The 23255-nt window shown below is 40.4% G+C and overlaps 1 protein-coding gene across 2 annotated transcripts in view; it reads left to right on the forward strand.

Annotated features, from left to right (window-relative positions):
• Window positions 1–18696: 18696 nt before the first annotated feature.
• The window catches only part of KCNIP4 (potassium voltage-gated channel interacting protein 4), a 1020161-nt gene continuing 1015602 nt past the window's right edge, over window positions 18697–23255 (forward strand). The window contains exon 1 of one of the 2 annotated variants that reach the window (XM_088792680.1): window positions 18697–19133. In XM_088792680.1, the coding sequence (XP_088648806.1) occupies window positions 19073–19133 (61 nt within the window). In that variant the 5' untranslated portion in view covers window positions 18697–19072. The remainder of the gene's footprint in view (window positions 19134–23255) is intronic. The other variant, XM_019743874.3, reaches the window with a different exon arrangement.

The raw sequence follows: 23255 nt of genomic DNA on the forward strand, positions 1-23255 counted from the left end.
GCATTGGACTCCCATCTGCTTCTCATTCTTCCTGCTACAATGACGGCCTTTTTCCTAAGAAAATCTCTGTAACTGGATTATTATGGATCATATCTTGCTCTGCCTCCTTAAGAAAATTGCTACACTGATTATTTATTTTTTCTTCAATATCTTTAACTCATTTTTCTCTACTGGTTTCTTCTCAACAACAGTTGAAGTGATCAAGCCTTGCGCATAGAGGGGTTGGGGGAGGCCATTTTTCTGGACTCCATGTCTAGTTTACCTACAACTCCTTCATTCATTGCCAACATAGCTAAGAGTTTTTGAATAGTTATATATTCTGTCTGTACATTCTCTTCATCTTCTCCTCAGTTGAATGCAACTGACTTTGCCTTGGCTGTTGTATTAAAATGTTCTCCCAAGGACACCAATGATGTTTTTGTCAGAAATCCAGTGGAAAAATTTCAGTTCTTACCTTGCTTGATATCCTTGTAGTATGTGACATTGTTGATCTCCCTTGAGTCACTTTTGGTCTTAGTTTCCCTTACATTGCACTCTTGGATTTTTCCGCTTCGCTTCTGATCTCTCTGTCCTTTCCCTTAAATGTTGATGTTGCTCTGTTTTTGCCCTTGGACCTTCTTCACTAATGTGTCAGGCACTGCCTAGAACCTACTTTATTTGTTATTCTGCACAATATCCTTGCTAATGTCATCCATTCCCATGGCTTAAATTATCAACTGTATCCAGTGTTGGAAGATTTAGCAAATAAAAATCCAATATATACTAAAAATATTATTCTTTGAAATTCAAATTTCATTGGTCGTCATATATTTCATTTGGGAACCATAACTACACCAGAAGTCACAAATTCTAATGCCGTATGAGCCAGTTAGTTAACAAAATGTACAAGACAGAAAGATGTAAGGCAAGTAATGGTGGGGATTAGGGCAAACTGAAGAGTCCATGTACCATCAGAAGACCTTCAAATTCAATTTATTTCACAAGCTTGCAGGCAAAAAACTCAGGTCTAAGGGCCACATCTGATCCAAGTTTTCTAATTTGAAACTTGTAAAGTCTATATGCTAATGATTCCTCCAAGTCCCATTTCCTAGACTTCTCCACTTGCATATTATCCTGGTAACTCAAGATGAAAAAATAAAGTATCTATGCTATAGCCAGAGTTATCAGTCTATACTATACACTGGATCATCTTCTGACTTAGACCTTTAACTGATTGTTCATTGTCTTCAAGATAAAAATCAAGTTCCTAGGTGGGATTTACAGGAGTTGTGTGTGTCCTCAGGTTACTGCCGTCGTGTCATCTCTTGTCATTATCATCCCCATCCCTACTACTCAATGCTCAAACTCTTATCACACCAATTCCACTAACTTGAACAAACCATTTTATCTTTGGACTCTGAGACTTTGCGGGTGCTCTTCTTTCCTCTTTGAGCACTTTCCTGTGCTTGTGTCTACTCTACCTTTGTTGCCACATGATTTGCTTTGGCCAATGAGATTTGAGCAGAAGGGATATATGTAAATTCTGGAAAGAAGTGTTAATGGCAATGCATGCTTTGCCATTCCCATTTTTCTCTACCTCTGTGGTTGTAGAAGCATATGTTTTCCTGGGTCCACAGCACACAGGGAAGGTAAACAATGCTTCTTTGGGTTAGTGCCTACAGAGGAAGAGTTCATATTCGAGTATGCTGCATATCATAGATCCTTATTATAAAATGTTGGTTGTAGGTCTCAGATGTCACTCTAAACAACCAGAAAATAGAGAGAAAGAAAAAGTTTTCAACTTCTCAGTGCACTTAAAATAGAACACATTTCATATATCTTTCCAACCGAGGAGACATGTGGGTCAGCATATGTGTTGGTAAGATTTGTTTTTCAAGCCCAAATAGTCTTTAGTAAAGGTGACAGTTCTTTGTAAAACAAAAACAAACAAACAAACAAACAAAAAGTATATACATTAGTAAGCAAAAGCAAAAGAACATTGATTTATTTGCTTTCCTCTGTTGTTATTATGAATGAAAAGGTATTGGGGTTTAATGGAGTGTTCCATTAATAAAAAGGTATTCCTTAGAATAAACTGGATAAATTCTTATGACAAACTTCAAAAATTTTACTTACCCCAGTTAAGTCCTTCTGATACATTTTTACCTACAACATTGAGTGCTATCAATTAAGTTATAGTACTTGATTCATTTCTCATCAATCATTCTTGAATTTCTACAGTGAGCAAACAATTTCTTTTTTTATGAGGAACCACACACTAAGGCAGTGTAGACTAAAGAACTGTATCCTTTAAAGCTCTGATCTCCAAACCCAGCTGAGCACTAGACTTGGCTGGAGAGATGTTCACTCTGGATCTGAAATCTTGGATCTGGGAGCTACTGATTTAAAGCTTTTCCTTCAGAGGGGTAGGTAATTAGCTTGGGGGCACTGACATTTCAAAAGAAGATATAGTTTAATTATCAAGCAGCATTCATTGTATTTGGATAATGATCACCTGTCAGTTAAAGAATTAAAAGGAAGTATAGTGATTCTGTCAATTGAGAAGAGATTTAATTTTGGCAAAAAAGTCTGCCTTTGAGATGAGGAACAGAATAAAGAAATGAGATGTAATGAAGAGATTTTTTTTTTTTCATCCAGATGGAGAATGATATAGTTATGGGGAAAGAGATTATTTAGCAAACTCAAAATTTCACAAATCTGTAATGAAAATCTGTTGTGTCGGGCCCTTGGTGTGAGTCATAGGGGACCTCAAGTTGAGAGAATGTAGCTTAGCACCGGAACCAGACAGACATGAGTTCAAATCTCAGCTCTGACTTGCAAGAGGTGCATGAGCAGTAACCCCTGTAACACGTATTTTCCCCATCTATTTAATGGATATAAGTTCTATCTCATAGTATTGATGTAAAAATCAAATGGTACAAAATATATAACACAGTTCCTGGCTTCCTTAAAAGAGCCATGTTTGTTTAGTATCCAATTCAGAAACAGTCTTATGAAGAAGATATCCACATTAAATCAATGATTTTAATACAAAATATTCAGTTGTATTGTATTAGAGTACATTGAAGCTAAAAGATGAGATGAAGAACTGCTGTCACTCACAGTGGCAATGGCTCCAAACAGGAAATGGATGATGGTCAGGTATACTTGGAATTTGTGGTAGGCAGATTAATGGACACCCAAAGATATCCATATCTTAATCCCTATAACTTGTAATGCATTACCTTATATAGCAAAGGAGAATTAAGGTTGTTAGTCTGCTGATATTAAGTAGGGAGACTTGCTGGACGACCTGGATGGGCCCCGTGTAATCACAGAGATCCTAAAATGTACAAATAGGAGGCAGAAGAGTCAGTGTCAAAGTGATGAAGTGTGAGGACTCGAATGGCCATTGCTGGCTTTGGATGGAAGAAGCCTGCAAGCCAAGGGAAGGTGGCCTCTATGTAGATGCCAGAAAAGATGAGAAAATGAATTTTTCCCTAGGGCATTAGCGAGGAGTACAGCCCGGCCTACACATTGATTTTTGCTCAGTGGAACCCATTTCAGACTTCTGATTCCCCATACCGTAAGATAATACATTTGTGGTCTTTTAAGTGTAAGATGCTAGCTGTTGGTAATTTGTTACAGTAGCAATAGAAAATGAATGTAGAACCAAACTGAACAAGTGGTCAAGGTGGGTGCTAGTCCCACTGAGTTTGTGATGACACATACAAGGGCCTGGGGCTGAGAGAGACTGGCAGGTAACTGCAGCATTTACAGCATAGGGGCAAGTAGGTAAGTGGTAGGATGTGACTCCAAAAGGAAGGACAGGGGAGAGGTTGTGGAGGACCATATACATCCTTCAGAGGAAGGTGGGCTGTATCCTGACAGTGCTAAGGAATCCTTGAAGGACTTTCATGGTGAATGAATAAGATGGCAATCCACAAATGAGGAAAAGCTATTGAGAGTGGAAATGTTGACGTCACCCCATTTAATGTGCTAAAAATAGATGACTATTTCTTTTTGAGATGTGATATGAACTGTAAACTTGCCGTATTTCCTAATTCCAAGTTTTGTCTCCTGCTGTTTTCTGGAGTGTGTATTCAGATGTTCACTTGCGATATTTCAATACTTCTGTTCCCTTGTTTATGCTCCTTGGAGAAAGCTTCATCTGAAGGTGACAGATGCAATACCATGGCATTTTGATTCTCTCTCTAGTTTCCTCCTTTGATGATCAGCTGTTGTACTTAGAAATGGAATTTTCAGGCTAATCTACCCACTGCATAAAGTCAAATTGATCCAGAAAAATCAGGTGATGGGCTGATTGCATCCTTAGTTATCTTTTTATTAAAGGGAGACAACTTTACATTGTGGTACAGAAGAAAGGATGACCACTGAAGCAAAAGAATTATTCATCCTGTTATTTAATACACTTTTTATTGCATAGCTATTTCGTGCTAGGCACTGAGCCTGGCACTAGATATCAAATGGTGGGTAAACAAACAAAAGAACCAAAAAAGCCAGATGTGATTCTAGTCCTCCAGGAAACTACGTGTGTGTGTGTGTGTGTGTGTGTGTGTGTGTGTGTGTGTGTGATGTGTGTGTGTGTTGGGAGATGGCTTAAACAAGTAAACACATGCCAAAATATATTTATTTACAGTTTGTGATAAGTTCTGGGAAAGAAAGGAACAAAGCACTTGGAGAGAGAGAGGAAGGGGAGCCTGGGCCCTCAGGAATTTCTGAGGAAGTGAGATTTGCAATGAAACCTGAAAATTAATTAGGAACGAATGACCTATAAGTAGGGAGCAGAGCATTCCTGGCAGAGAGAATATTGTGTGGAAGATCCTGAGGTTGGAAAGAAGGCCAGTGAGCTAAAACAAATCAGGGGCTCGGGGCACAATCCTGAAAGAGGCAAGGAGGGTCGAGGTCCCACAGGCCCCTATAGTCTTGGCTATAATTCAAGCTAACTGGGCAATCGTGGTCAGGTTGTTCACAATTTCCAGGTTTTTGGTACATACTTAGTAAAAGGAATTGATTCAACTTGATGGTCTCTAATACTCTGCAAAAGAATAAGTCATTAATTCCATCGTCACATAAAGAATAAAGTGATGAAGGAAAAGCTATTTAGGTTATTGTAAAAGCCTTGTTTTTTAGCAAATATTTATTGAGAAATTAATTCAGGCCGAGTGCCAGGGGGAGAGGGAGGAGTGAGGTGTATCAGCATCTGTTCTCGGGGCGAGGCTGTTACTTGTGTCTCCGGGGCCTCTGTAGGCTGGTCGGTAGGAAGGATCCCCAAATACCACCGCCCACAGGCGACTTTTAAAGGATCACTGAGAAGCTCCGTGCAGCTTCTGAATATCTCAAACTTACCTCAAGACCTCAAGATGCTACTTCTGACTTCTTAACCTTCCTACTCACAGCTTAGATATCATTAGCGTCGTGATGTCACACTCGGGGAGCGTGGGGCTGGTTTTTCTGCATATCCTTGGCCACTCTGGTGCTCAGCTCCCTTCCCAAACCCTATCTTTGGAATGGGAAAGGTGAAGGGCAGACTTAACACCCTCTGACTGTTTTCTGCAGTGTCTGCTGTTAGTAAATGATTTAAAATAACCAGATTTGGCTGAGGATGATTTTTTGGAGAAAAGCACGTGATCTTCTCCAACACCTAAACATGTATCAGAAAAAGAGAATCTGGATGGTGGGTGTAGAGACTGCCAGCCGAAATGCCTAGAGAGTGTTCCTTGACACAAAGAGGGAGCTAAGATTATGCAGATAGGAATGTCAGGATTTAAACTTCCTCTTTGACATTCCAGTTTGTGTTGTGCTATTTTCATCCCAGTCACATGTGGCAGGAGGCAGTATTCTTGTCTGCCTCTGTCGGCTAATTTTTACTGAAGCAATGACATAAACGGAACCCCTGTTCATGCTATTCATTGGTGAATGATTTCCAAGTATCAGGGAATTAAGAATATCATTTCTGTAGCCGTCCTCTCTTGTGTTCTTATCACCAAGCCCCCCAAAGCTCTTGTTAAATGGATGTAAGGTGACTTAAGGCGAGACCCAGCCCTCCAGGGCTGATGTTGAAACTCTCAGTTCCCATTTGCTTTTCTTTGCCTTTACAATTTTTTTTGGTGAACTGTAACATTTCTTCTTATTATAATTTCTTAATTACAAGTGCTTCCAGGGAGGAAAACAATACTGTGAGTGAAATTAAAAGTAAATATATTATATATACTAGAGCAAATGAATATTCATGATGTATATATATCATATACATATATATGTATGTGTATATATGTGTATGATATATATTAAGAAGGAATGATCTATAAGTAGGGAGCAGAACATTCGTGGCAAAGGGAATATTGTATGGAAGGTCCTGAGGTTAGAAACGTGCATATTTACATCTATATATATATATATACACTTATAAATATATATATAAATATATATATGGAAAAAAATATATATATACAGATTTTAAGAAAGGAAAAACTTGTATTAAAATTGTAATACAATGAATGATGCTAGCATTCATTTGATTAACGCCATCTTTTGAGCAAACATCATACTACACATTGCTACCGTAATTCAACTTGGAAAGAAATACAGACAACAGCTCTTAAAATGTACACATTTTTTGGCAGCCCTGGTATGTGTGTGTGTTTATATATATATATACATATATATATATATATATATATATAAACACACACACATATATATATACATACACATATATACATACGTATATATATACACGTGTACATATATACATATATACATGTATACGTGTACATATATACATATACACACATATATACATACATATGTTTCTATACATATACACATATATGTACACACATATATACACATATATATGTATATATGTGACTTTTATGTAAGTATAAAACAATGTGATCGATTTGTTTTTAACAAGAGCCAGGACTAAAAAATTACAAAGGTTTCACACTGCTATTTTGAAATTCCTACTAGATTTTGACCTCTCAAAATGTCATCACCCAAATTGATAACTCGTTAATCTTACTTGTTTTTCAATGATATTTCCCTAGGCTTTAAAACTAGTTGTTACAACTCATTTGAACTTATCCATAATAAGTGCAGAACTGGTGAAGAAGGAAGAAAAAGCTAGGACATAGCAAGCTTGTGCCTCAGCAGAGAGAAGTTCAGCTCTGGTCCCCAGGAAAGGTGTTCAGAAATCCACATGATCCTGTCCATGGGACACGGGGAGCTGGGCCGTTAGTTAGTGCTCGGCACGCTGCTAAGAGTCCTTGGAATGATTTCAGACACAACATCAGGCAAATAGGAAGATTTGGTGAATCATAGTCTGAGTGTTAATTATTCACTTTTTCTGGTTTTCCAAGTATTCCTGAGATAAGCCTGACCCCCAGGAAATAGAGAGTTGCATTCAGCCCTGAGGATAATTTGATATTTTTAAACCTTTTGGTGATTGTCCTAATGATTATTCCCTGATCTGAGAGACAGGTGAAAATACGGGAAGCCTGTTGGCATTTGCAGCTAGCTTATGATTTGGTGCATCATCAAGTCATCTGCCCTACTGAGATGAGGTTGAGGCCTGACCTTCCTTGGAGGATCATGCAAACATTTTCAGTACCAACCAATTTCAGAGAATACTGCGAGCATAGTTGTACTTCAGAAGACAAAATCTCCTCTCAAGGAAGAGGAATCAATTTTCCTGCTGCTGAAAATTTGGGCCAGGTGTGGTTAGAACGTTCCTGGTTGTCCATCAGGAAGTTTAAATGTTCGAGGCAAGATGATATGTGCAGGGATATAAGGTATATTCTTGGTCAGAACCTGGAGGAAGGGATTACAGAGGGAGCATCTGAGTTATCGGGGTCCTGGAAAGTGGTCTGAAGGTCTTGCTGCATACCAGTGTGGACCAGGTGAACGAAGGACTGGCGTTAGGGGCATTGCTTATGAGTCCCAGGCCAGATCCAACTTCTGAACTTTACCCAGAATCCCTGCCCTTCATCCATCTGGGCTTGTGAATGAGAACTTTTCCTGTGTGGTTCTCAACCAACTGGGTGGCCACCTCAGCAGAGAGTGGGGTCATCCGTGGCTGCTCAGCGAGGACAGTCTGCGCCATCCACAAGACAAGAGTAAGACCAGTGACAACCCTGAAACTTAGCAGGGTGTTGGGGAGAATCAGCTGCACTTACAGTTGAACTGAACATGCTTTACTGGGGGCACTGGGGTTTGGGCACCTCTTTTAATGCTTCTTTCTCTCCTCTGCGTAGCTCCAGGAGGTTATCACCCCACAATCCCCTCCCTTCCCTGCCACACACACAGGCAGTATGCAGATCAGCCTCAATAAGGCCCCAGGTAAAGCCTACAAGGTGTAGTATGTTCGCTGTATGAAAACAGGGTGGTGTTCTTGCCTATGAATTGTGCCTTGAGGTGTAGCAGAAAGGATAACCTAGAAACAAAAAGAAGTAATTGGTCCTTTTATTCAACAGAGTTTCTTATTGAGTGCCCTTTTTTTGTTCCCCATTTGTCCAAAACCTATACGTGATTCCAGTCTTCCTGGAGACTACTACAATTGTGTGTGTGTGTGTGTGTGTGTGTGTGTGTGTGTGTGTGTATGTGTTGGGAGATGGTCATTAAATAATTAAATACACACAAAAAAATAATTATTTACGATTTGTGATATATCCTGGAAAAGAAAGCAACAAAATGCTTTTGAGAGAGAAAAAGAAATAGGGCAGGGTGCAGTTCTCTAACTTTTTACACTGGGCAAGCAGGAACCCTACATGCCTAAAGCACCTTCTCCTGTTAGAATGCTCACATCTTGCTTTTTGGCTCTGTTATAATTTTGTGCACTGCTTTTCAGTATCAGAAAATGACTGTTAATCCCAAGTGTGGTTTGCACTCATTTTTAATAATCTAAAGCCACTGCATTGGGGTTGGTTAACAAAAACAAACAAACAATAATTATGTTTTACTTTTACCATCTGCTTAGTTATTAATCCATGATGATGTGCCATTAGCTAAATTCTATTAATTAAAAAAATAATTTTCTCCTGCTCATCTGGCATCACAAATTGTTTCATTAACATTATTCTTTTGATGATACTTACTGTAAGGCCTCCAGGGCCTTTAATTCAATGGACAAATGGATCATTCTAAATTGTTCTAAGATCTAACATAGAAAACATGCAAATTACTAAGGTCTTTTTCACACACCATCCTATGTAAACCTCATTTTACTGCAGAAAAGACTTGCTACTCCCATCTTACAGATAAGAAAAATAATGGTAAAAAAAGAAAAAAAAAGTTAAACATCAACTGGAAGTTATACAAATATAACTGGCCAGTGTAAAAACTCAATGCCCATAACTTGAGGGTCAGTGCAGGGTTCTCTGTTGGCCCAGATTTCCCTGCTACCTGTGCATGTTTGTGTTCAGGCCCAGCAGCCTTCTCTTTTCTCACTTTGGTTATTCTTCCCTTTATATATTTTATTAACAGTTTTCAGGATTTTGTTATTGAACTCATTTCTATTTACCCTCTGAGCTGATAGGTCCAGATTATCATCTGCCCAGAGAAGCTAGTTGCATTGGTAAGATACTTTATCTCTTTACCTCAGTCTTTTCTTCTGTAAAGTGGACATTTGATAACAACTTCTCTTATAAGTATTTCACTATATATATATATATATATATATCCCCCAAAAATGTATACACATTTTAAGAAAGGAAAAACTATTAAAATTACATTGATGGGAACCACTTTGAGCACCTCTTGTAATTGCAGAAGTCAAATGTGACTTGTATTCATCTTTTGTTATTGGTATGTATTGACTATTACAATTTTAATACAGTTTTTAACTTTTGTGAAATGCGTATACATTTTTGGCATCTTCAGTATATATATGGTGTTTTTAAGAGTGCCAGCCTCATAATGAGTGTTTAGAAAAGGCTAGTTTTAAATCTTTCTCAATTTTAGAAAGTCTTTTTTTTACTGAACATGGCTTTGCAATATCTAAATAGTATAAAAACTCTGCTATTCAAGAGAGAATACTCCACATTGTGTGTTATCTCTTATGCACAACAGATCCCTTATCCTTTAAATGCCATCAGAATACCCTACCAAGCCTACAGGCATATGCAGTGGATAACACAGGAACTGAGTTATGGACTCTTGAAGTCTAAAAAAGCTCCAGACTCTAGCTGTCAAAGTCTACTTCAGAACTCCTCTTTGGAGGGTTTTCTCAGTCTCTGATTTACCTGTAAACATGACCTTCCCTCATCTGAGGCATTTTAGATGGAAACTGGATTTGGTTGTTGAACAGGCCCCGTTGTCAAATGCTGACTTCAGTAACTGCCCTGCCGTGGACCCACAGGCAAAAGGTACTGCCCACCTTCCATGCAGCCTTCCCTTTTCCAGGAAAAACAAAACAAAACAAAATAAAACAATCAGACATCAGTACCCTTTATTTCTCCTCACCCTATCTTCAGCTTCTGACCCTTTTATTACTTATTAAAACTTCTCTACGAGCAAAGCCAGAAGATGCTTGAATTGCTGTCGTTTAAAAATACCAGTCAAAATTGTGATGGCAGAGCATGTTGGGACATTGATTAAAAGAAGATCCTTGAGTCAGTGGCTATGATTGTCATACAGGGTGTCATGCGGGGTCTCTGGTCCCGCTCCCCACATAAGAACACAGAATATGGTGAGGTGAAAAAGGAACACCCACGGAGCTATGGATAGGGCAGCCATAGCACTATAGTCTCACTGGCGCCTGGGTTGGAGACACAGGAAACAGGATCCACATGATCTGCACCCTGCTGTCCGCTTCTCTGCCAACCAACCAACCCCACTTGCTAACTGCAATCCGCCCTTCTAACTGCAATCCACGCTTGCTAGCTCAGCCACCATCTTCTTGCTAGCCCCCATCTCCTGCTAGCATAGCCATGGCAATCATATTAGTGGCCAATGGCTCCCTGGTTACAGCTGATGGCCATCCAATCACAGTTGACGGCCATTTACTACCTGAGCCAGCACCTTTCCACGTGAGGCCGAGAGCCTGGAAACTGCACTCCTGGCTCTGTCCCCACAATGATTTATGACATGCCTACTTTCTTTTGTCATAGGAATACAACAGGGACTGTACAGTGTAGTGAAAAACAAAACAAAACGAAAAAACAAGGTCTGTGAACGTGGTGAGTTCTACTCTTCCTGTTGGTCTTGCCAGTGATGAGACTTGTGACCTCAGCTTACTGCTCTACACCTGGGTATCCTCACTTGTTAAATGGAAAGGGAATTTGCTACCTTGTAAGCAGTTGTTAGACAATAAAAAGTGCCAATTACAGGACTTCGTATGTGAGAGGTGGTCAAAAATGGTAACTCTGATTATCTGGAAATACCAATTATGCCTAACTTTAGTCTGAAAGATAAAACTGTTAATTTTCAAAGAGCAGTCTTAAATACAAGAGCAGGGAGTTGCTTGTTAATCCTTGTGAGAAGGTCACTAATGAGCTTTTTGCTTCTAAATACAATGGTTAGTGATTTCTGGCCTCCATGTACTTGGTATCTTCTTACTGTAGCCATTGCCTTCTTGGGAAATTTTCTTTTCTTGGTTTCCCTGGCATAGGACTGCCCAGGATTTGGATAAAATGCATTTGAAAACGGGCTCCAATCCTGTGCCCAGTCATGGTGCCTCAGTGTAATGTTAATGTAAGACTAAGATAGAATTAGAAAATGCTCCCTCCTCTCCCCCAGGTCTTGTGATTTTGGGGTTACCTTTTTCAGCTTAGCGGATGATCAGTTGATGAAATTTTCAGTACCTTTATTGTGAGCTTTCTTGTGTGTGCTTGTGCATAACCCCAGAGAAATTTTCCCCCATCTATCTCACAATGACACAACCGCACATTTATTACGAACCTACATTTTCCAAGATCAGAGTTTTGCACCTCACTCACCATGGTAAGGCAGGGTTTAACAGTTCTTGTATTGTGCAGGATCTTGCACTAGACTCTTTCGTTATGATCTTGCACTAGAATCTTTCGTTAGTCTGCAGAAAGGAGCGGGGTAACTTCACCGTTAGCAACATATGCTCCACCACCGGATTGCACAGGCTTGAATGCTGGTTCTAACCACTTGTAACTGTATGCCTTAATTTCCTCATCTGTAAAATGAGTGTACTAACAGTATTAGCTCATAGGATTGTGGTGAGGATTCAACATGTTAAATAATTTTTATTATATTACATATTTATTCACTAAAAAATGTTTGAGTCGATATCAAAATTAATCTACTATCTAGTATTTTCCCATTATAATCTTATTGCTACTCATGCAGTCATGCTGTTTTACTCACTAAATATTTCTTTTCCTAAGAGGGGAGAAAAAAAAAAGATCTTTCAAAGAACTTTTGTATTTTGTTTTACTAAACTTTGGGTTTATGTGAATGAATGGAAGATAATATTTTTTTAGCTGTTCTAATCACTGTGGATAAAATGTAGATACTTGCCGAAAATCAGTAAAGGAAATGAAATATAAATGACTTGTCATGTCAGACAACCTTGTTACCCAGTAGTTCAGTCACAGCATGATCTTATTTCTTTATCCCCATGTTCTCCACCCATGCTCTGAATTCTCAAAGTCAGCTGAGTCTGCTTCCATGATTGGAAATATGCCTTTCATTGCATCCTTCCACACTCTCCCCAAATCAGCAAGTGTTTGTTCTGTAAGCACTCAGCATCCCAATATATTTAGGTTATTCTTTGATAACATTTGGTGACAGCCATCTAAAGAATCTGGACTTCTGAAAAGCCAATGATGTTGACACTTACAAGGTCTTGGTCTTCTTTTTTCCTCTCTTTTGACTATTTGTTGACAGTTTGTTAACTAACACACCTAAACTTGAGTATCAGATACTTCATTTATTTTGACAAGTGTGTACGTGGCAGTTTCACTCTCTTTGATTCTCACAGATTATCAAACCTAGTTTTGAATTACCCAGGCTCAGAACCGTGGCAAAATATTTTTACCTTAACTGAAAAAAATAGATTTTTGTTTTCCCTACATTTCTAATTTATGTAAAGAAATCTAACTTTATTAATACATTAAAAAAACAAATTGCACATATTCCCCAAATTGTTAATTTATTGAAAAATCTTAAATACCAAGTTAAGTAACTGCCTTATCAGCAATACAATACAATGTTTTGAACCACACATACATAAACAAAGAATTGCATACCATTCCCCATTTCTTAAGGACTTGATCTATTTGAATCAGCTATTTGAAGAAAGCAACTGATTTAGAGTGAAATTCAATTTTCAGCTATGTTCAAATTTTGATTACAAAGAACACTCCAGAAACAGGTTCATTTAGTTACAGTGAAATCCTTTTTGGACACTTTCCTTCAAACTGCTAATAGGTAAACTAACAGATTCTTACTCCCCAAGGATCCAGTTTTAGTCTAAATGTAGTACAATGACAATTAAAGAAAACACAAGGATAAAAGATAGAAGGTGGTTTGGAATTTAATGAAGCAATTTCCCAATTAGAACATATAGTTCAAATACAGAACCTAGGGATAGGGAATTTAGGTAAAACCTCTTTAGCATGAACTTCATTAAGGATATTAGCTTTAAATAGTTGCCGAGCTCTCTGGTTTAATTAAATCTCCATTCCAGAGCAAATCCCCTAATCACTTCCCTTGCCATATAGAGAATGTAGGCACTGGATTTCCTGAAGTTCCCAAGACAGGAAATGCAGCTAAGCAATATAATAACTTTATCATATGGACTTATCCTGCAAGACGAAGTTGCAAGGCAAATCAGAATGTTGGTGCCTTGAGAATTACAGTTCATTTGGCAGAACTCCAGCTTATATAAACTTGGCAAGGCTTATAGCCCCAAGTGCTGAAAGATGTCAGATGATGAAGGTTTGGGTCCTGGCTGTATCCTATGCTCCTTGTGAAAATTTGAGTAAGTCACTTACTTTCCATGAGCTTTAGTTTCTTCATCTAGAAAATGGGGATAATTAAAGCTAACCTGTCTACCTTTCAGAGTTGTAAAGACCAAATCAGCTACTGAATATAGAAATTCTACAGAAATGTTAGAATGAACGCTCCTGCCCTAAAATGGTTACCTCATTTTTTGTCTTCATGGCCTATGAAGATCCCCTTTAATGTGAAAATCGCAAAGTAGATTATTTTCCCTGTTTATTGTAATCATCACGAGAGATCATGAACCGCAAAGCAATTTGCAAATGTAGTCAGATGATCTAGGTTGTGGATATCGGCTGCTTGAAAGCTATTGAGGCAGTAAACAATTCCATCCATTTGAGTAGGGACTGGCACAAAAGTAAAAATGAGTTTGTGTCACTAGGAGGCAAGTGAATTGGTTGTAATTTTAACAGGAGTCTCCTTTCATGCCAGTGGGTGCTTCCAAGGAGACTGAGGTAAACACAGCATGAACTGTCTGTGAGCAGCACTGCTCCCATTTTGATCTGCATACCTGGAACCACTTTAGGATGTTGTTAAAATGAGAATAACTCATTCTGGAGGTCTGGAGCAGGGCTCCAGATTCGGAATTTCTGACAAGCTCCCACATGAAGCAGATGCTGCTGGGTTGCAGACCACACCTGTTTTACCTCTCTTGTAGAGTGGTGATTGCTCAAAGTGCGGTCTTGGGACGTGTATTAGTCTGCTTGGGCCGCCATAACAAACGAACACAGACTGAATGGCTTAAACAGGGGAGATTTATGTTCTCACATTTGTGGAGACTACAAAGTCCAAGATCAAGTTTCTGGCAGGATTTGGTTCTGCTGAAGTCTCTCTTCCTGGCTTGCAGATGGCTGTTTTTGTTCTCACACGGTCTTTCCTCTGAGAGATATCTCTCTCCTCATCTGAGAAGGCCACTGGTCCTGCCTAAATTATGGACTTCAGTCCAAATAACATATTGTTGGTCCTTCAATTGTAACAAATGTACCACACGAATGTAAGATGTTAATAATAGGGGAAACTGGGTAGTGAGAGAGGGGGTTGTCATGCAGGGAGGCTTGCGGGGTCTCTGCTCCCGCTCCCCACATAAGAACGCAAGACATGGTGAGGCCAAAAAGGAACACCCACGGAGCCATAAGTAGGGGAGTCATATCACTATATTCTCGCTGGCGGCATCTGCCTCTCTGCAATCCGCTCTTGCTAGCTCCCATTTTCTGCTAGCGTAGCCACAGCAGTTATATTAGTGGCAAATGGCTCACTGGTTACAGCTGATGGCCAACTAGCCACAGCTGATGGCCATCCAATTACAGTTGATGGCCATTTACTACCTGAGCCAGCACCTTTCTATGTGACGCCGAGAGCCTGGAAACTGCTCTTTGGGGCTCTGTCCCCACAGGGTTATATGGGAAATCTGTACTTTCTGATCAATTTTTCTGTAAACCTAAAACTACTATAAAAACTACTGTAAAATATAGTCTATTAATTAAACGAATACTAGTTTCCAAGACCTATCTCCCAAACTCAGTGAATCCATCATGGAGGCTGGAGCACAGGTGATTTCAAACCAACCCTTTAAGTGATTCTTATGTATGCTACAGTTTAAGAACCATCAGGTAGAAATTGGAAGCTCCACCTTTGTAATCAGATGAATGTGGGTCCAACACTCAGCTGCACGTCTTCACCAGCAGCCCGTCTGGAGCTACTTACCCTCTATTTACCTTCTCTGAGTCTCAGTCTCATTTTAAAATCAGGGTAAAAATAGCTCTATAAAGTGATATAATGATGTAGTGTTTTAAACACAGGTCATGCATAGTAAGCACTCAATAAATATTAAATACTAGACATTCTGTTATTGTTATTGTTGAGGTCCCGGGGAGCAAGAGACAATCATGCTACAAATGTGAAAGGCTTTCAGAAAAGAACAGGCAATAAAAGTAATAGGCAATAAAAGACCTGGACAATAATAAAAGTTATCCTGGATGCTTCTACAACATTCCAAGGTTTATATATAGCTTTCACTTTCACTACCTGAGTTGATCCAAACAGTGACCTTGTGAAGCAGAAATTTTCCTTTTAACAGATGAGGAACTGAAGGTAGAAATGATCAGTGACTTTCTGAAGGCTGCAGAGCTGGGAAATGTCAGAGTCCAGATCGTCTGAATCCTAGTCCAGGATGGTAGTACAGTGTAGTAATTAAGTTTGAGGGCTCTTGAGTCAGACTGATGGGTTCAAACCCCAAAGATACTGATTATTACTGGTGTAAAATTAACAAACAAGTTCACCTCTCTTGAGTCTTAATTTCTTTAGTTGTTAAATAGGAATGATAATAATAATGATTACTTTGTAGAGCTTTGCAAAGACTAAATGTAATATTGTTCACAAAATCTGAGATTAATGGCTGGCACATAGTAGTGAGTTTACTAATCCTACACCCATTTTTAAATATGGTTCCTTGAGGGAAAAATATGCATCTATGTTATAGAAAGATCAACCTAGGTTAATCAAAGATGTGGGAATCTTTATGCACATTTTTTTGGGGGGTGCTATTGTGGGGGAGAGGGGCTAGGATTGCTACCGCTTCTAAGGAGGAGCCACGGGCTGGCACAACATGAGGTGGCATATGAATGTGTTCTCTAAAACTGCTTTGAGACATCTAAAGCCCCAATAAGGACAGCGTACAAGCAAGGCAGAGTCACTCTGTCCCTTCAAGTCCCAATACCAGAAATGACAGGAAAGGTGGCAGCAAAAAAGATGATTTTCCCTATGGCATTTGGCAGTGACTAAGGATCTGAATAAAGAGGTTCTGGAAATGAATTTTATGGTAGCCAAGATCCCACAAAAATATTTTTGAAGCAATATACAGTATTGTAAACTCCTTGAGCACAATATCTAGGCTACCTGATTTTGTTGTTTCCCAGCTATTCCATCAATAGACATCCAGTAGGATCAAAATAGACAGACAATGTGGTTAAGATTTAAGAAGTGCGTTTGCTCAATCAAATATTCTGGGTGTTTTGCAGATGGAAGAGGAGTTGTATATTACTTCACACACTGTGAAGGAAGGTTGGGTAGACCTGTCCCAGAAAGCAGTGATGCCTTTCCTTCTTTGAGTCCTCATGATAAAATATAAGGATGACAGTAATGGTCATAGCTCTTAATGAGTTCTTACTATGGACCAACAACCACTTTACATATGTTGCTTCATTTACTCTTTCCCAACAGTTAATTGAAGTAGGCACTATTATTTTCTACATTTTAGAAACGAGAAAAGGAGGTAATTAGCCTTGGACACACAGCTAGTAACAGCTGGAACTGGGATTCTAACTCAGGCTGCTGGACCCAGATGAAGACATGGAGGTAGCTTTACAAGTCATCTGCTAGAAAATGATAGAATACAGAGCTGCATAGGTGTTCCTGATCCTCTACAAATGAGAAGTTGTGAGAGTGATTTCTGGAAAGAGTTTCTACTGAATTAGGGATTCCTGTGTGCCAGGCACTGTCCTAAGCCCTTCCCATCTATCAATTTCCTTATAGCCTCACAACAAACCAGTAAAATAGGTACCATTATTATTCCATTGTTACAGCTGATGTAAATAATTTGCACCAAGTCACAAAATTAGTAAGTACTGCAACCAGGATTTGAACACAGGCACTGGTGGTGTGAGGATCAGTTCCCTTAACAGTGAACTAAAAGGAAAGTGAGAGTTCTCACAAGAGATCAAGTATGTCACTGGTGGGATTGGGGGGTGGGTGGAAGGGCAAGGAAGTGTCAGTTGAGATCTTCTTGGAGTAAGGGTAAGATTTCACCTACTGACAGTACGTGTGTAAGGTGTCTATGGGGGTCAGGGAGGGCGGCAGCACTAGGAGAGTGGATGGTTTTGCAAACACTTAGAAATGGCTTCAACCCAAGTCATGGCCAGTTGACCACACAGTTATGAGTGGGAGGGGATTTTATTGCATTTTCTCAGAGGAGAACTGGTCAACCTGACCTTTCTTCTCAAAAGAGGCTTGTTGTGCCTACACAGAAGTATGCATTTTAAGTTTGTTTTTCTCAAGTATTAACCATGGCCACAAGTGGTTTATTGGTTTGTCCTTATCTTCCCAAACATTTCTGGCCTTGGTTTAAGAGGGCAAATGACACTGGGTAATGAACGCCCATGGGGGCGATGAGTGTTTCCTCCAGATGGAGCTACCAGAGAGACCTCAAAACTTTCCCTATGGATGCTTGTCTGAAACACTTCCCAATTTCCTCCATGCCCTCTCTCCAAGGTGGCATTCTCATCTCAGCCTTGCCCCACGCACCTTGGTGGTAAGAGCCAGCGTTTCCCTACACCTAGCCAAGTCGCATGACTGGTTGGAGCTTCAATTGGGAAAGTTTCCTGTCTAGGAGTTCTTGGCAGTTTGCCCTGTTCTGGAGAAGGGCATCTCCTTGCACTTCCCTTCTGGTGTCCTCCGAACTCAGCCTAACTTTGTACAGCAACATCTCAACCCAGCTGTCCAAGTTTGAGTCCCTGGAGAATCTGGCAGCACCTTCTGTGCCAAGGAGCAGGGACATGGAGCACCCCCCATCTCCCGCCAGAGCAAGGGCTGTGCCCAGTAACAAGGGGTCCGGGAGGTGTTACTGGTAACACGCTGGCAACTCTCGGAAGGGTCCCTGCACGACCCTAAGTCTTCTCTTGTCTCTTCGGGATCTGGCTGCTCCGTCACCAGAGCCACCCCTCCATCTCCCCACCGGGTGTCTCGGCAGCAGGTGGCAGGGGCGGCCCCTGAGCGGGCGAAGGGAGGGGGCTTATCACTCTCGGCTAGCGCGGCACCGCGTTCGCTTACAGCCCCGCCGTTGCCTCCGCCACCCCTGCGGCCCGCGCGCGCCCCCGCGGACCAGCACCTCGCAGCGCCTGCGGCGCCCCCCACCGGCCTCTGCCCGCACCTGCAGCCTGTTCCGCGCGCCCAGCCTGCTGTCGCCGCAGCCGCCTCTCTGGCTCCCAGCACCGCGGAAGCCCCTGGGCCGAGCAGCGAGTGCGCTTGGGTGTCAGACCCATCGACACACACCCCGGAGCCGGCTAACTCTCGAGTCCTGCTTCTGCACCTTGCATCCCAAAAGATGAATGTGAGGAGGGTGGAAAGCATTTCGGCTCAGCTGGAGGAGGCGAGCTCCACAGGCGGTAGGATGCAATAGCATGCGAGCGGACCCCCGCTTCCTCCCCCCTTCCCTCGCAAGCTGAGGCCAGGACCCCTTCCTCAGCTGGGGACGCTTGCTGCCTTTGCTGCATGACAGACAGTCACTTAGGCGGGACTGAGGGGGGGGGGAACAGTGGGGATGGGGGTGCGAAGGAGAGGGGGTGTACTCAAGGTACAGCTTGGGGAAGAAGAGATGTTTGAAGTGTGTATGAAACTCGCGGGTGGCAGGCCCCCTGTGATCCTGTGCCTACTTTTGCCTTCTCTGAAAATTTCCGATGTTGTTTATGATGACTTCAGACAACCTAGTTCCTTTCTCTAACGCGGAAATAGTATGGATCCTCTCCCTCCACTTTTCCTTTATGCTCTCAACCATTTCATTAAAACTCAGTTTTCTCCCCTAGTAATAGGCAGGCAAATGTTTCCCAGGTCAGATTCTTCAGCAGGAGCGTATGTCTTGTTTTATTGCCAGTTTCAGTTTAGAGTATTCAGAGGAAATAGCCCTCAGTGACACCTGGAAATAATTTATATATGGTCCAGCCCTGGAAAGGTACTGGGCACTCTTGCGCAAGGTGCTGGGCCTTCCGAGTATCGTGCATTCTGTGAAAGCAAGGAAAGGTCATGTTCTGACGAGTTTAGTGAGATCCAGAGTGAAATAGGGGATGACACCCCCTACTCCCCAAACAGAGCATCTTTGGTTGAATCGATTTGTTGTGAGGTGGCTTTAATGTGTGCAATTCTTTTTTTTTTTTTTTTTTTTTTTGAGGATCCATAAATAGAATGAAGATTGTTGTAGGGAACATATGTGTAATGATGGGCTGGGCGTTTCCCAGATTGTGTAAACTGAGGGGTCACACATATGGCTACAGCATAGTTTGGATTTACAAGATGAAAAACTTGGATATGAGGGAGGTAAAAGTTGCAAGGAAAGAGGTAGTTCCACATTTTCCTTGTTTGCAGTTAGGGAAATGGACTCACTGCAGCATAGTAAGTCTACTGCTGTCATTTGGATATTGAGAAATGGACACTTTCCCTTCCTTCCCTTCCCTCCAATAGTTAAGGTCATTGTAACTGGGAGGAGCCTAGTCTTATTGAAGTGTGAAAATTTAAAAACAAAAGTCTTGGTCCTTTATGGGCTGGAAAAAATATACATATATGACCATCACTTTTAAAGCCCTGAATTTAATTTGTACTGATGTTTAGTTCTGGTTTCCTCTGTGACAATGGCTCCCACTGATTGCAATCCATGTCTAGGATACATCTTAGGAGAGATACTCATAATCTTTAAGAGATTGAATTTTTCCACAATAGCATTTTAAGTGTAGAGGCCTAAGTACTTGTTGAGTTCATAGGGTCTCTGCCATTGCACTTCCTGTGAGTAAGGATAGGAGAGTTTACTGCCCTTTTCGGAACTGTACTCATGCACAAGGCAAAGACTGGAAACTCAGATCAGGTTGTAGAAACATAAGTCTCCGGTACTAAGTGGCTTGCATGTCTAGCTCCCCCCTGATGATAGCTTTTTGGCTGGGCCTCGTCTTTAATTGGCTAGATGGGGATTGAATCAGCATGTCCAGTCTATTCACAGGGCCACAGGTGGCCATAATCTCTATTTGTTAGGTGAAATGAGAAAAACGAAATCACATTTGGGGAGTATGCTATAGTTAAAAACTTTTAATGCCGTCTCTAGAATCAGTATGTGTTCATTGTTCATTCCGAGAATGTAAAGATGAACGTTGACTTATATTGTTGCTAACATAAAGCAGTTTTTGGCTTGAATTGATTTGACACCTGTTTCTTGAATTATACTCACATGTTTTTAGAGTTCATTGTCATATTATAAGAATAAAGAAAAAATAGCTTGGAGCATCTTTTTTTTTACTCTTGTGGTTATTGTTTCAAGGTTAACATTAGAGAGTGTTCCCTAAATATGTAGTCTATATTACTTTCACCAAACACATACTTTCGTACTTTAGTAATTTGTGCTCAGATATGGGATGGTCTTTACTAATACTGGGATAAGAAAAGATTGCGTTTTTAAAGGTTTGCCCTCTATTTTCAGTTCTTGTTTTTAAAACAATAGCTCCTGATCTCTTGTTTTCCTTTCAAATAAGTGGGGCATTTGCATAACTTCCAACATGAGCATGATGGTTTTCCCTTGGAGATATACCTCTTAGATGGAGATTCATAAAATGACTTAATCAAAATTTAAATAAAATTTAACTGGAAGATCAGACTGAGAGGAATGCATGAAGATGAGAAGGAGCACAGAAATTAGACGTGTGTGTGTGTGTGTGTGTGTGTGTGTGTGTGTATGCGTGTATGTGTACTTGCATGTGTGTGTATTTTATGAACTGATTCTGGAGCCAGAATACTATGAAAAACGGTTTGTTGAGAGACAAAGGAGAAAACCACACAAAAGAGAAAGTGCGGTGAAGTGTAGGAAAGATGGGATCAGGGTTGAGCTGCGTTGCTACAACTTTATAATAATATAACTTTAAAAGTCCGTTCCCTGCTCTCCTTTCAACAGGTAATGCATTTAATGTGCTAACTGATCCACACAATTTCTAAGTCACTGTACTGGAAACAAATTATTGACATGTCATAAATAAGTACATAAAAGTAAAGAAGTTTTCTTACCAGTTGTAGTGCTCACTTTTACGGTGCTTCTCATCAGCTTCCACATTAAAGCAAAAGCCTGCCCTGAATATATTTTTCATGTCATTATCTATATGCATTATTTTGCCCCCCTGCTATAGAATCAAACACAATCATGCTACCAGTGGAGAGATAGAGGGATATGGTAATTCAACAGTATATCTGAAGGAGAATCAGAAATAAGATCAGAGGGGAAAACAAAAAAAACCCTACAAATTGGACATTGATGTCCTAATTTGTGCCGTCTAACTTAGCGATGGCAGATATTATGTGATGTAATCTACAGGTAAATGTGGGAGAGAAATGTGTGTTTCAATAGTTGTTGGAGGAAGTCATCCAGAGGACCTGATTGTGGGTTGACCCTCCAGCTGGACCTGGGCAATCAGAGGCTCCCTACCCCCTGCCCTGTCCTTGGAATATGTCTTCTGCCCACCATTTCCATAGCCGGAGCCATTTTCAAGGACACAGCCTTGAAAGAACACTAAGTTGTTGAGACCATTTGAATGGTATACATGACTGAACCCGGTTAAGGCCTCTATATAAACTTTTAAGGTTTTAGTGGGTGGGAACAGAGATCTACTTGTCTTGTGGCCACCCAAGATAAGTTTGGTATGTCAGTTCCCTTGCTTGTTACACCTGTTACCTATATCCATCTGGATGGTCTGCCTCTTTCTTCAGTCTCTCCTTGCCCTCCATGTACTGAGGCCACTTTCAGATTTCACCTGGGAAGCAATCTCCTGAGTTTGGGAACCAATGAGAGTAGAGTGAAAAAAATCTCTTCAATTTTGAATTATTGTTTGATGGATGTCTCATGGCCCTGGATTAACTTTTGTGTTTATTAAAGATAAGGCAAACTCAAATTAGTATTTCCTCAAGGGAAATAGGGAAAAGTCTATTTTTTCTGAATCTAGGAAAAGCTTTTTATTGCATGAGACATTATTCTTTTTTCTTCATCTTTAAGGTGAGAAAGTACTAAACAAACGACATGATGAAGTGTTAAAATTCAACAACCCTCCTCTCCTTGCTGTACTTTTGTTCCTGGCCAGTGCGTATGCAAAGTTTCATAAAATAAGGCTATGGGTGGCTTTGAAATTAATGAGCCATGTAATATAAAATGTGTGTGCAAGACTTCTGTGGAATTGTAGACCAGAGAGTGTTTGAATCTTTTGAAGATATATTGCTGGACTTAAAGTATGTGGTCCTTCTTGCTCTTTTTTGTCCTTTTATTTGTTTTCCTTGTCCCACTGGTTTTTCTGGAACATGTGGATAATATTGCTTTTCAATATTTCATAGCAGAGTGTGCTTGTTTACTTAATAGCCTCCCTTCTGAGGGACTATTTCAAGCAAATTAAAGTGTGTGTGTGTGGGGAAGGTATGGAGGGAGAATGAGTGTTTAATTTGTTCAATGGGCCTTTCCCATGTTTAAAAATGTTTTCAGGTGATATAACTACACC

The sequence above is a fragment of the Rhinolophus sinicus genome, chromosome 1 (genome assembly GCF_057876585.1).
Source record: "Rhinolophus sinicus isolate RSI-liver-muscle chromosome 1, RSI-T2T, whole genome shotgun sequence".
Taxonomy (NCBI): domain Eukaryota; kingdom Metazoa; phylum Chordata; class Mammalia; order Chiroptera; family Rhinolophidae; genus Rhinolophus; species Rhinolophus sinicus.